Source organism: Garra rufa, chromosome 23 (assembly GCF_049309525.1).
Source record: "Garra rufa chromosome 23, GarRuf1.0, whole genome shotgun sequence".
Taxonomy (NCBI): Eukaryota; Metazoa; Chordata; class Actinopteri; order Cypriniformes; family Cyprinidae; genus Garra; species Garra rufa.
This window is the reverse complement of record NC_133383.1, coordinates 36706808-36721635: the sequence shown is the minus strand read 5'-3', so window position 1 is coordinate 36721635 and position 14828 is coordinate 36706808. Positions and strand designations below refer to the sequence as shown.

Below are 14828 nucleotides of genomic sequence, written 5' to 3'. Positions count from 1 at the left end.
TCATGAGTCCCTTGTTTGTCCTGAACAGTTAAACTGTCCGCTGTTCTTCAGAGAAATCCTTCAGGTCCCACAAATTCTTTGGTTTTCCAGCATTTTTGTGTATTTGAACTCTTTCCAACAATGACTTTGAGATTTTAAGATCCATCTTTTGACACTGAGGACAACTGAGGGACTCACATGCAACTATTACAGAAGGTTCGAACTCTCACTGATGCTCCAGAAGGAAACATGATGGATTAAGAGCTGAGGGTGAAAACTTTTGGAATTTGAAGATCAGGGTACATTTAACTTATTTTGTCTTCTGGGAAACATGTAAGTATCTTCTGTAGCTTCTGAAGGCCAGTACTCAATGAAAAAAAAAAATTTAGGCAAAATAAGACAAATTTACACATCCTGTTCAAAAGTTCTCACACCCAGATTCTTAATGCATTGTGTTTCCTTCTGAAGCATCAGTGAGCATTTGAACCTTCTGTAATAGTTGCATTTGAGTCCCTCAGTCCTCATTGTGAAAAGATGAATCTCAAAATCATACAGTCATTGTTGGACACAAAAATGCTGAAAAACCAAAGAATTTGTGGACCTGAAGGATTTTACTGAAGAACAGCAGGCAGTTTAACTGTTCAGGACAAACAAGGGACTCATGAACAACTATCACTAAAAAAAACACAGCTGTGGATCATTCAGGTAACAACACAGTATTAAGAATCAAGTGTATGTAAACTTTTAACCGGGGTCATTTTAAAAATTCAACTATTATTTTCTCTTGTGGACTATATGTAAACAGCTTTTATTTGAAATATCTCATTCAGGTCAGTACTACATAAAAAATAACATGCATTTTATAGACCCCTCTTATTTTGGTAAAATAATCAACATTTTGCAGATTTTGCAAGGTGTATGTAAACTTTTGACCTCAACTGTAGACAAAATATCAGGCCAAAACGTATTTTTGGAACACTTTTTAGCTGGTCTGTTTCTGAATATGGATCAAGTCTCTCCAACTAAAGCCTATAGGCCTATGTCTCACTTCCTGCTTCCGGAACGCGGAGTAGGGAAATAGAACTTCCGGTCATTGCTAGTTTCTAGCTTAACTACGTTTCTCAGTAGCGCGGTGGTAGCTTCGCTGTTTTCTGAATCAAATAGCTTTTCAGTAGCTAAGCTCTTTTTTGATCAAGTAGCGCAGTAGCGTCAACAAAAGCTAAAAGCCATATATTTTTCTAAACTTTAAGCTCAAATCGGAAATATAACTGCCACGGTTCACTGATCCTGGGTCAGTAAGCGACGCCACCGCCACTAAACCTCGTGAAGCCATTGGCTCGTTAAACTGTCAGTCAAACCGTATTATTCCTCCCGCCTCTCTCGTGAATGAAGTGCGGCGCGCAGTTTGAAGCATCTCAGCTTGTTTGCAGACTTAAGGTAAATAAAGAACTGTTGAATGAAAAAGTACATGTTTTCTGTATTTATAATACAGCACTGTATTTATAAAGGCTAATGTTTTTTTGCATTCGAGGAGATGAGAAGAGTGTCTTAGTCTAGCATTTGTTGTGGAGACAACCAAATTGCTTATGTGAAGTGCTGAATCTTTATATTTTGGCTAAATGTCAAAAAAAAAAAAAAAACTGAGCACCCACGTAGCAACAGAAAACTGTATAATCTGCAATGCAATTTAGTATTTCAGAATATAATAAATGTGACTTATAGGCCTAGCCGCTGTGACCTGTCGGTTTAATTTTCTTCTCAAAGACTTACAATTTATGTTAGCGTGTTTTTTAAAAACCTTCGGCAAACTATTCCTAAGTTTGGACGTTTCTACTTGAGAGTGTTCATTTACAATCCGAACTACGTCGTCGTAGTTGACTTCAGGCAAGTTACAGAGAGACTTGGTCCAGCGGTATATATCGGCCTCCGCCATTGTAAAAAGCTAACTGGAACTGCCGTCTCCCCACTCAGAGACGTTCTTCGATATTCAATTGTTGCGTGACATAGGCCTATAGTATATATTTGTATGTTTTATTGTCCACTAAAAGTGTACATTTCAATTTTAACCTCTATTTAAGTTGTATGACTTGAGGTGATTAATTCACTAATCCATAGTAACAGTTTAGTGATGCTTACATTAGCAAACACCATTAATGACTGACATGAAATTGACCGAACTGTGAGTCTAAGAAGAAAAACTTGGCCTTTATGACTGCCAGGGCGAATATTTTGTCTATTTGCTCTTGCAGCTCTGGTCATAAGGGTGGAGTCTTAAATAATTTTATGATGAGTTCCAACATCTATCACTGTGTTTTTGGACAAACACGTATTATAAACGCTTACGGCATGGAAACAAGGCCATCTGTGGACCGTAGCAGTCCTGTTAAAAGTCATATTTTTCCCACTAAGTAAATCAGTGTCACGTATAAAACATTTATTTACTGCTTCCAAAGAGAAAACTTTAAATTAGTGACGATTCCAACTATATATTGTGATTGGATTAGCTGCAGGGTTATTATAGTTTTTATATTTTCCATTTTAATGTTAAAGTATTTATTTATTTATTCATTTTTTTGTGACAATTTCTGTGTTTTCTATTAATTTTCTGGTTTCCATTTTAATGATTTCATGATTAATAATTCATTTTAATCAAAAGTATCTCTAATTAGTGGAAGTTATATATATATATATATATATATATATATATATATATTTTTTTTATTTTTTTTATGAATAAAACAAAACAAAGTAAAATGAGTAACTTTAAAAAACGTTAATATTAAAATGTAAAACATGAAAATAGAATACAATTTTTGTTAATTTATTACATAAAATTTAGGGCCTTTTTTCTGTTTTAATTTTTCTTGATTTCTTTTTTTCTGGTTAAAAATTTTAAACAATGTTTTAATGGTTAAATAAAAAAATATTAATTAAAAAGCAAATAAAAGCAAATAAAATAAAATCATAAAACATATAAAAAAAAGGCCCTATGAATTAGTTTTTCTAATAAAAATTCTGTGTTTGCATTAATTTTCTGGATTTCATTTTAATGGCTTCATGATTAATAATTCATTCAAACAATAAAAAGCATCTCTAATTTTGTGATTTTTATATATAAAAAATTGTATTCAATCATTTCTTTTTTTTCTTTTTTGAAATACTATGTTTTCTCATAAAGAAATTCTTGTAAAAAAAGTCTTTAAAAAATAATAAAATGGGAAAAAAATTACAACAGATTCGATAGGCCTCTAAATTTGATGTACTAACTAAACTAAAACAAAAACTATAGAAAATACTAGAAAATATATATTTAAACAAAACTAATAAAAATCACAAAACAAAACTAAATTTAATTTAGTACATCAAATTTAGGGCCCTATGAAATCAATTTTTTTATTCTGTTTTTTTTCTGTTTAAATAAAAAAAAATTAAACAATGTTTTAATGGTTAAATTAAAATAATATTAATTAAAAAGCATGCCTAATTAATTAAAATCATAAAACATACAGTTTAACAGAAATTTCTTAAAAGTTTAACAAAATCTAATTTAAGGCCCTTTGAAATAATTTTTTTCTCAAATTCTTTAATAATCAAAAGCACATCTAATTGTTTGTTTTAATAAATAAAACATATTATTTTTATTAATTTATGTTTTTCCTCAGAAATACTGTTGTGTATTTACATTTTTTCTGGTAAGGAAATTCTGGTATAAATACTAAAATGCAAAATATTTAAACAGATTCCATAGGGCTCAAAATTTCATGCAATGACAAAATTAAACAAAAATACTAACTTTAAAAAACATTAAAATGAAAAATTAAAACTAATTTAAAATGTTAATAAAAACTGATGTGACTGCTTCACATCATGCCTTTCATGTGCAGTAAAATCACTGTAATGCATGACTTCTCATAGCTTATTGCTTTATATCAAACCAGTTTACTATACTAAGTATTATTTCCAGTGAGCTTCAACCAGGGAGACCCCATTAAAAATTGTCCCAGGATCTGGTAACCCTGTTGTAAAACATTTGAACACAAAGCGACCTATAAGCTAAATATCTTGTTATCGTAAGTTTACAGTTATTGTTTTGCCCCAGTGTTAACTGGTACTCGTTGTATGTGTCATACTTCCCTTGATGTGATACCCGCAGGGCTCATATGCCATAATTCCTCTGTTACTGGCACAAAGCTGGCCCTGCTCTATTAAGTTTCTCAAGCCAAGAAAACGTCAAAGCAAATTCGGCAGTGCCTCTCAGGCTGCAATCTGACATCAGCTTACTTTTGTTCTTCAAAGAGCACGAACTTCATCCAGAATGACGTTTTGACTTGTATGGGGCAAAAGCGGCTCTTGAGCTAAATTTGCACATATGAGAGGAAAAAAAAAGAACAAATTTAGTTTCGCAGTTTGATTAAATTTCATATGTGGGACCCCCCAGAAAACGCTCCACGTTGATAGAGAATGATACAGCGCCATTATACAGGGACAATAAGCTTCTTTTACCTGCATGTCATGGAGGTTAACATTCGAAAACCTGTTATGAAAATACGCTGCAGAATGGAGCTTTCCACATAGGTTTATTTACTTAAGACAGCAGTGCTGTTGCCTGTAGGCCCAGTTGACCTGTGCTGCTCTGGCTGTGCACTACTGACTCTTTGAACTTGTAGTGTTGTTCAGACACTCCTGCTCCAGGGGCTGCTAAGGAAGTGAGGAGGGAGCTCTGGGGGAAATTGGCCTTTACCCGAGGGGACCGAGTCTCCAGCCCCTAAGGTCCATGACACTACACAGCCACAATCTGGTTTTAAAACACACACCATACCTCTGGATTAAGACAGGAGCTGATGTCTGGCCAGAACAGGCCAGGTGAATGAATGAATGAATGAAAGCACCTTTATAACAAGCTTTATGGGTGAATATGGGATCATATGAACACTTCTCACTGCCACAACACAGTTACAGAAAACACAGACCAAAAATGTAAAAGCTGTAGAAGGTCCAGTACCTGGACTATGTGCATGATCTCTAAATTCAGCATTGTATTTAATCTCCATGATATTTGTCACATGCTGTCAATTGGAACAGACTTGCCTGTTAGTTTAGAAACCAACAGATTTTGGGAGTAATGCACCTTAAGTGGAAGTGCTTCAAGAGGTGCTTCACAATGCCATACAGGGGCGGACTGGCCATCGGGAGAACCGGGACAATTCCCGGTGGCCTGGCAGCCAATTTAGCCCGCTGAAATTTTTTTTATCTATATTTTATTTTCATATATATATTGTTGTTGTTGTTTCTGTTGCCTGCTGAATGTACTAAAGTGATTATTTCCAAATTCGCCATTCAATAATAATACTCTAATAAATCGTAATCCGGTTTGCAAAAATTAACCATGTTTTCACTAAAAACCAAAAACCATTGTTACTGTAGTTAAACTATGGTAACCACAAATTAAAAAAAGGTTTTGCCACACTTTATGGTATTTGTAGTAAAACTCTGGTTATACAAATTGTAATCAAAATGGCAAACAAACAAACAAACAAACAAACAAAAAAAAAAAAAAACACAGTTACTACTATACTTTCACCATAGGCCTAATTAAACCATGGTTAATTTTCCTAAGGACAAAACATGACCCATGATAATGCAAAAAAAAAATTCAGTATTAGGATTTTACTAAAGATATATTCAAGATGTAGCTATTATTGTAGGCCAACAGTTTTGACATTTGGGCAAGATAAAACAATAGCACATGGTCCTAATGTAATACTTACATTTTTATAAAAAGGTAAATGGAAGTTCAAGAGATAATCTTTAATTATTTTGCGTGGCACCAGCCAATGGATTATACTTTTTATGTGATAATAATAATGGCTTTAGAAAAAAAAAAAAAAAAAAAAAAAATATATATATATATATATATATATATATATATTGTCCGTGGTTTCAGAATTTGTTGTGGGTTTTTGGGATGGCCTGGATGAGTGTGAGATTTCCCGGTCTGAAATTTTGTCCCAGTCCGCCCCTGATGCCATAGAAGAACCTCTTTTGTCTAAATGGTTCCATAACCTTTAACATCTGAAGAACCTTTCTGTTTCACAAAAGGTTCTTTGTGGTAAAAGAAGGTGCTTCAGATTATAAAAAAGGTGAGAAAGAGATGGTTTGTTAAAGACCCTTTGACTGAAAGGTTCATGGCTCTTTGTGGAACTAAAAATGGTTCTTCTATGGCATCATTGTGAAGAACCTTTTAAAACACCTTTATTTTTAAGAGTGTAGAATAAACATTAAAATACACATTTTTGTTAGCTTTTGTATATTGAGATTTGCACAATTAAACCAATAAATGGGCCATTCTATAGAATTGACGCAAACTGCTGTCCCTCAACCAAAAAACACAGCATTGAAGTATTCAAATCTTAGATGCTTACTAAGATCCTCCTATTATCTACTGAAACCCACAACAATATTTAAAATATTAGTAAGCTTAATATATACAGTATCGCACAAAAGTGAGTACACCTCTCACATTTTTAGCAACCATTTTAGTATATCTTCTCAAGGGACAATACTATAGAAATCAAACTTGGATATATTTTAGAGTAGTCAATGTGCAGCTTGTATAGCAGTATAGATTTACTGTCTAAGTGATAACAGCAGTATGTTGTTTAACCATGCAAAAGCCACATGTCCTATTCAGGACCATACGTTGCACACTGCAACAAGTCAGTTTGCATGGGCGTCGTCCCAGAAGGAAGCCTCATCTAAAGCCGGCTCACAAGAAAGCCTGCAAACAGTTTGCTGAAGACAACATGTGCAAGAGCATGAATTACTGGAAGCATGTCCTGTGGTCTGATGAGACTATTAGATAAACTTGTTTGGCTCAGATGGTGTCCAGCATGTGTGGTGATGCCCTGGTGAGGAGTACTAAGAAAATTATATCTTGCCTACAGTCAAGCATGGTGGTGGTAGCATCATGGTCTGGGGCTGCATGAGTGCTGCTGGTACTGGGGAGCTGCAGTTCATTGAGGGAAACATGGAGTCCATTATGTACTGTACATTCTGAAGCAGAACATGATGCCTTCCCTCCAGAAACTAGTCAGAACAGCAGTTTTCAAACATAATAATGACCCCAATCACACCACCAAGATGACAACTGCCTTGCTGAGGAAGCTGAAGGTGAAGGTGATGGGGAGGCCAAGTATGTCTCTAGACCTGAACCCTATTAAGCACCTGTGGGGCATCCTCAAGCATAAGGTGGAGAAGCACCATGTGTCCAATGTCCAGCAGCTCTGTAATGTCATTATAGAGGACTGGAAGAAGATCCCAGCAACAACCTGGTTCTTTTCTGGTCAATTCCATGCCCAGGATGATTAAGGCAGTGCCAGATAACAATGGTGTTAACACAATATACTCACACTTTGGACAAGTTCACTTAGGGTGTACTCACTTTTTTGCCAGATATTTTTACAATAATGGCTGTATGTTGAGTTATTTTCAGAGGACAGTAAATCTATACTGCTATACAAGCTGCACATTGACTACTCTAAAATATATCCAAGTTTCATTTCTATAGAATTTTCCCTTAAGAAGATATACTAAAATGATTGCTGAAATGTAAGGGGTGTACTTACTTTTGTGAGACACTAGTGGGTACTTTCAATTGGGAGGTGGCTGTTCTCAACCCTAACCCCTACATTTCAACTTATGAAAATTATATTGAATACTGTATGATACTGTTTCTTTAAAAAAAAATGAAGTTTCAAAAACATTTATTTTACGCTTTCTTTGTAAGTTATGAAACTTTATGTAAAAGAATGCGTCCTGCATTTTTCATGTCACTACCGAAACAGTGGATGTTTTAGTCAACTGGCCGAGACTGATTTGAACTAAACCCATAAATTTATGAACATGAAATATTCCTGTGCCACACTTTCATAGCTACAAGGTGTGAGTAGATAGGTTTTATCCTTTTGAGGTAAATGTGTTTGTTCAAAAGTCTGAAAATTCTGTATGTAACTTTAAGGAACGTCACTACTGAACACTTTTTCACCTCTTAAAAATGTTAAATAAAATAGCAAAACAAAACCCATTCTGGTCTTAGGACAACTTTGATGAACTTTTTTGATCCACTTCAAATGTTGAATATTGTATATCCAAAATAACCAATATCGAAATGAGTTGGAAATCTAATCAAATCACAATCCAGTAAATCTAAATAAAATCGAATCATAAAATGTGTCATTTTTAATTAAAATGTACAAAATTTATTTTTTTTAACATTTAACATTTTTTTGCAATTTAATTGCAATTAGATTTAGATTAGATTACTTAATTATTTTAATATTAATTTATTCACCTAAACACTTTTAAATCATCTTGCAGCTGAAAACCACTGGCCTATAACACTAGAACAACTTTACAGCTCAGTTGTACTGAACCAAGAACATTTTTAATTCAAAACTACGGTCTAACCAAAAATAACTCACACTTGGTATTTTTACTAGTTGGTGCAGGACACTATAGTTCATTTATGTAAGTGAGGATAGCAAAATAAAGTAAAAAGTGACATATTATACCCCAAAATTCTTCATACTTTTCATACAGTGGACTACCAGTAAAACTAATAAAAAATTTGGGACAAAAAATGATTCAGACACTTTGACCTGACCATGTTTTGCTTAAGTGTTTTATCTTTAATAGCTAATGCAAACTTTTTACACCACAGACTGAACAAAATTAAGCATTGTTTGGTAATTGGTCAACAAAGTATTGAAAGTTGTGAAAATATTATCATACTAACAGTTGTCTGAATTTTTGGTTGATTGTAATCCATTATATACCTTTCTATTAAAAAAATATCTGACATTATCAAGATAAATTTGTTCTGACACAGTTAAACTCTGAGTTCTTGTCATATTTTATTACCTTTTTCTAAACTAATGTGAATAAACTGTGATAACATGAGAAATGTTGAATGTGTCTGAATACATTTTGGTTTGACTGTACATTAAGTACACAAAAAGCAAACTGAAGCCAAGCTTAAATTTTTTAATATGATAACATGTTTTGAGTGCACAAAATTTATTAACATTTCTACACAATACGTTAGGATTACAGTGCAACCATTGGCACACTGTCTCTCGTCTGGTCAGAAGCACGGAGATGGTGAACATTACATTTATAGGACAACGATTGCCCCTCTTTACCAGCTCCAGAAGAACATGCGGCTGCCATGCTTGGATGGCTGTAGCTCAGCCTCAATTGGAGGATTGGGCTCGGGTCTTGGTCTTGAAAGGTAGGCGTTTTCAGGCTGGGGCCGAGAGGTTGCCACCTTGGTCACCTGTGGAAGAGGTTAAAGTTGTGAGATCAAAAGTACTTTTAATATAAATCCCTCAACAGGAATAGCCTATCAATAGTTATATACAGTCAAGCCCAAAATTATTCACACCCCTGGCAAATTCTGACTTAAAGTTACTTTTATTCAACCAGCAAGTTTTTTTTTTTTTTGACCGGAAATGACACAGGCTTCTCCCAAAAGATAAGACGATGATGTACAAGAGGCATCATTGTGTAAAAAAAATATTTCTCAGCTTTTATTTACATTTTAACAAAAAGTGGCATGTCCAAAATTATTCATACCCTTTGCAAACTGTCACAGTCTATGGGAAAATCCAAAGTTCTATACCATTCCAAATAGTCCAAGCTGTTCTAAAGCATCCTAATTACCCTGATTTATTGGGAACAGCTGTTTTAATCAACTCAACAGGTGAAAAACAGAAGCTCTCTGCTGTTGGTTTGTGGACAGTCATGGCTAAGACAAAGGAGCTAACTGAGGACCTGCGGCTGCACATTGTGGCTACTCACAAGTCAGGAAAGGGCTATAAGACCATATCTAAATGTTTTTTAAGTTCCAGTGGTTACAGTGCAAAGTATTATTAAACAATATTTTCAGCACTGTGAAAAATCTTAGAGGACGTGGTCGGAAGCCAAAAGTGACACCTGTGCTGGCCAGGAGGATAGTGAGAGAAATAAAAAAAGAATCCAAGGATCACCACCAAGGCCATCCTGATGAATCTGGGCTCTGCTGGTGGCAACATCTCAAGGCAGACAGTCCAACAGACACTGAACACCACTGGGTTCCACGGACGCAGACCAGGGAGGACACCACTTCTCCAGATAAGGCACACAAAAGCCCGCTTGGCCTTTGCAAATGCTCATCTGGAGAAAGAATTGTTTGGCCACAATGATCTAGCCTTCATTTGGCGTAAAAAAAGAAGATGCCTTCAACCCTAAGAACACCATCCCCACTGTCAAACATGGTGGAGGGAACCTAATGTTTTGGGGGTGTTTTTCAGCCGGTGGACCAGGGAACCTAATCACAGTAAACAGCACCATGAAAAAGGAGCAATACATCAAAATTCTCAACAACAACATCAGGCAGTCTGCAGAGAAACTTGGCCTTGGGCACCAGTGGACATTTCAGCACGACAACGACCCAAAACACACAGCAAAAGTGGTGAAGAAATGGTTAGCAGACAAAAACATTAACGTTTTGCAGTGGCCCAGCCAGAGTCCTGACTTAAATCCAATTGAGAATCTGTGGAGGGAGCTAAAGATGAGGGTGATGGCAAGGATGGCAACCTGAAAGAGTTGGAGCTCATCACTAAAGATGAATGGGCAAAAATACCAGTGGAGACATGCAAAAAGCTGCTCAGCAATTATAGGAAGCGTTTGATTGCTGTAATAGCCAATAAAGGCTTTTCTATTGATTATTAAGAAGGGTATGAATAATTTTGGACATGCCATTTTTTGCTCAAATGTAAATAAAACATGAGTAATAATTTTTTCCACAATGATGCCTCTTGTACATAGTCTTATTATCTTCTGGGAGACGTCTGTGTCATTTCTAATTTAAAAAAAAACTTGCTGGTTGAATAAAAGTAACTTTAAGTCAGAATTTGCCAGGGGTATGAATAATTACGGGCTTGACTGTATATACTTACTTTGGACAGGTCTCCTAGGTCAGGCCTCTCCCAGCCCAGCTTCTCCAGCACACAGTTATCAAACTCCTTCTGCTGCTTGCGGCAGTGGCGCAGCTCAGACAGGTTAGAGTAGTCCAGACAGGTCCAGTACTCTGTGAAGGACTCGGCACAGTTCCCCTTTATCTGCCTGTAAGTCAAATAATTTTAAAATATTAACCTTAATTACATGCTAGTAGTGGGGTTTACTTTACACTGTGTCCTAACAAGCCACAACAAATCATTTTCTGTCCAGTCTGAAAGCAAAAATGCTGTTTGACATAAAATGGTGGCCAATCAAAAAAATGTGGGCAGACAACGTAAGCATGAACTAAGAACCAGGGCTGGTCGATTAATCAAAAAGTAATCGAAAAACTGAAATTCAGAACTTCTAACTAATGTAATTTTCCAGTGTTGGTTATTTCGTTCCTATTAAAAACATACTTCCGCATTAATCGTAATCGAGGTAAAACATTCAATTAATCAAGATTTTGATTTTAGGTCACATCATTAAGCCTGTTTCCTTAAGAACACAAGCCTGACATCCACAATGATATAGACCAGGGGTGGCGAACGTCGGTCATGGAGAGCCACAGATTTTTGCTTCAACTCTAGTCAAACACACCTGAACAAGCTAATCAAGGTCTGAAGGGTTACTAGAAAGCTACTGGCAGGTGAGTTTTAATTAGGATTGAAGCTGAACTCTACAGGGCTGCGGCTCTCTACCACCGGAGTTCGCCACCCCTGATATAGACAATGCCTCTTCAGACAGCGTCCTTTTTTATGGTCGTTCTTGTTGTATTTAATGTAAAATATTCTAATTCCTGAATACCTGCTTTTTAAATGTTTCAAGTTTAACCATCAAAATGTGCAGTCATTTTGAAAGGTTTTCTTTTTTTTTTTTTTTGAAAATGCTCATTAATGTTATAACATTTGACAAAACCTTAAAAACTTTGACTAAGACTCTGCTCATGTAGAATATAACATTTAAGAATTCTTGTATTTTTGACATTTTCTCCCACCCAGTTACAATTCCCTGTGTTTCCCCAAAATCTGCTTTCTCATTATGCTTATATTACCAAATAAGAAATTCAATATTTAATTTAATATTTAATTTAACTTGTTTTCTTTCCTTTAGCACAGATTTTGTATTGGCATATGTAAGCATCACTGATCTGAGCTTAGTTACTGTGAACAATGCTAAAACTATCCACAAATAATGCTTTTCTTAACTCAAAAAAAAAAAAAAAAAAGATTGTCAAAAAGATTGAATCCAAGATTTTGTGATAATTTAGCAAAAAGATAAATTTACATACAGTCATTTTGGACCTGTGAATACTAAAATATGTAAAGGATTTTCAGCTTAACACAAAGGTTAATAAAAATTAAGTTTAAGACTTTGCTCATCACTTCTTGTTTCACAAACGGTTTCTCTGTGTAGTTGCATATGAGGATGAATATGAAAATACAAGACTAATTACAAGAATTATAAAACATGCAATAGTGACTCATTTAAAGGTTAGCACTGATGTCAGTTCATTTCTTTTATGTAAATAATCAATGAATATCAAGTCACATCGCATCAAATATATTGTATATTATTAGACTCTCAAGTTTTTTTTTCCATTCTAACCCACTCCAATACTTGTCAGTATGCTTCTGTTCTACAGACCATCGGTTCTCAATTCCATCCTCGCATACCCCCGCTCTGCACATTTTGTATGTTTCTCTTATCGCTTCAGACGTTTGTTCTGTTCAACTGTTAAGTGCCCTGTGAAGTGGACATCACAGGATATTCTGCCATGATTCCATTTCGAAGCGAACATATATGTCCCATTCAAAGGGCAATGAAGTGTGCGAGACGTGAATTTAAATTGTATTTATTTACAGAGGTAAATAATGTCACATTTCATGCTTCTCTAGTAAGTTTTGTCTATGTGTGAAGACGCTGCAGGCAATGGCTCATCGCAAATCCGTTAATGAAGTTCCGAAGCGAAGTAAACTTAAACGGATTTCCCGTGCTCAGGGAAGTAGGGAGCAATGGACACTGTGTAGGGATCATGTCAATTGGAACACAGTTCATGCACGGAGCTCACTTCTAACAAGCTGATGATCTGAATCAAGTGTGTTAACTAAGAGAGACATGCAAAATATGCAGAGCAGGGGTACGCGAGGACTGGAATTGAGAACCGCTGCTACAGACCAATTTGGTGTTTGCAAACAAAGATGACATTTTTTGTGGGCGGAGCCTATCTAGTGGCAGAAAATGACAGTTTTCAAGTAGCAGTCTGTGGAAGCCATGGAATAAAAGCATCAAAAAAGGTAAATGTGTTTTTCAAATTTATTCTAGCAATTCTGAGATTATATCTCACAATTCTGATAAGAAAAACCACCTCGTTATTCTTTTTCCCTGGTCTCAGAAACGTGATTTTATATCCCACACTGTTGGCTTTTTTTCCCCTCAGAATTAACAAACTCGCTACTGTTGATTTAAATCAATTATAAAGTCTAGAACTAGGAGATATAAACCTGCAATTGCGAGAAGAATAGTCAAATTGTGAGATAAAATATGTAAATGTTACGTAAAATGTTGTAGGTTTAAATAGTAGGTCTGCATAAGGGAATATTTTGGAGACCTATTGTTTAAAATAAATATATGCTTTAAAAGTAATGAGCAAAACTTAATGTTTGATTAATAATATGCATTGCTAAGAACTTCATTTGGACAACTTTGAAGGCAAGTCTCAATATTTAGATTTTTTTTTCACCCTCAGATTCCAGATTTTCAAACAGTTGTATCTCAGCCAAACATTGTCCTATTATAACAAACCACACATCAATTGAAATCTTATTTATTCGGATTGAGGTATACATTTAAAAAATTGACCCTTACGACTGGTTTTGTGGTCCAGGGTCACATTTGTTACAAAAAAAATGTGTGCAATGTGCTAATAATAAAACCACGTATCTGATTCTGAAGCAAAGTCAGCACAAACATGTATAGGTGTTGAGTACCTGAAGAAGTTCATTGCACACTCGTTGACTTTCCTTCCTTCTTTCAGACACTTTCTGGGGTCCTTCTCCTCCCAGCGGCACAGCATGAACTCTTTGTTGGCCTTGTCACATTGAGAGCCAAAGTGATGAGCAGCTGCCTTCAGTACGGCCGAAGACACATTAACCTGAGATCACATAAAATGCAAGCCAAAATGATTCACCTTTAAGTGAAAGCATTATTTTGCCCAGCAAGAAACACATGCATGACATTAAAGGTAGCTGTTAATGCACAATCGTGCTACTGCATTAGATATTAATCTTCAAAACAATATGGATCACAAATCAAGCCTTTTTTTCACCCAATAACCTATTGTGTCCATACTAAGCCTGCTATAATAAGACAAAAGCAGTTAATGATAGTTTGATTTGTTACCCATTATATTACATTTAATAACAAACACAAACATAGCACCACTAAATTTTAGCTGCTAAAAAGAAGTCAACAAATCAGTTTTCCAGTGCATTCAAATCCTTTTTTTCTTTTTGATCTTCACTAACTAGCAAACACAGCAATACCAGCTGAACACATTTAAATGAACTTCACAAGTTAACGTTAGCAGCGCTATTCCTGCAGCTTCAGGCTAACACCGGGTTGTGTTTCCATTCTTTCAGACGTACCTCTTCGACGTTCAGCTCCTGCAACGTCGGAATCTCAACCACACCAGGCATGGTGCGACTTTTAGTCCACAAAAACTAACCAAAACGAGTTTGACAGTTCACACAACAACACAACTCAAGGTCCTCGTCGGCAGCAGGACGAGGCCGCACGGAGAAGGTCAGTTA

At 35.5% G+C, this 14828-nt stretch overlaps 1 protein-coding gene across 1 annotated transcript; it reads right to left on the bottom strand.

The window, feature by feature from the left end:
• Positions 1–9007: 9007 nt before the first annotated feature.
• Positions 9008–14828, bottom strand: ndufa8 (NADH:ubiquinone oxidoreductase subunit A8). Its single transcript, XM_073829866.1, has 4 exons — positions 14664–14828; positions 14007–14170; positions 10977–11142; positions 9008–9313 (listed from the first exon to the last, which is right to left on the bottom strand). Exons 1-4 carry the CDS (start codon positions 14712–14714, stop codon positions 9176–9178), a joined length of 519 nt encoding a protein of 172 aa, XP_073685967.1. The 5' UTR covers positions 14715–14828; the 3' UTR covers positions 9008–9175.

What these genes read in the sequence shown, in the direction of transcription:
- ndufa8 (XM_073829866.1), bottom strand. Translation starts at nt 14,714, where the DNA reads ATGCCTGGTGTGGTTGAGATTCCGACGTTGCAGGAGCTGAACGTCGAA. An exon ending in AGGAGCTGAACGTCGAAGAG is followed by an intron (nt 14,171 to 14,663) that starts GTACGTCTGAAA and finishes ATGTGATCTCAG; the next exon opens with GTTAATGTGTCTTCGGCCGT. An exon ending in ACCTAGGAGACCTGTCCAAA is followed by an intron (nt 9,314 to 10,976) that starts GTAAGTATATAC and finishes CCTCTTCCACAG; the next exon opens with GTGACCAAGGTGGCAACCTC.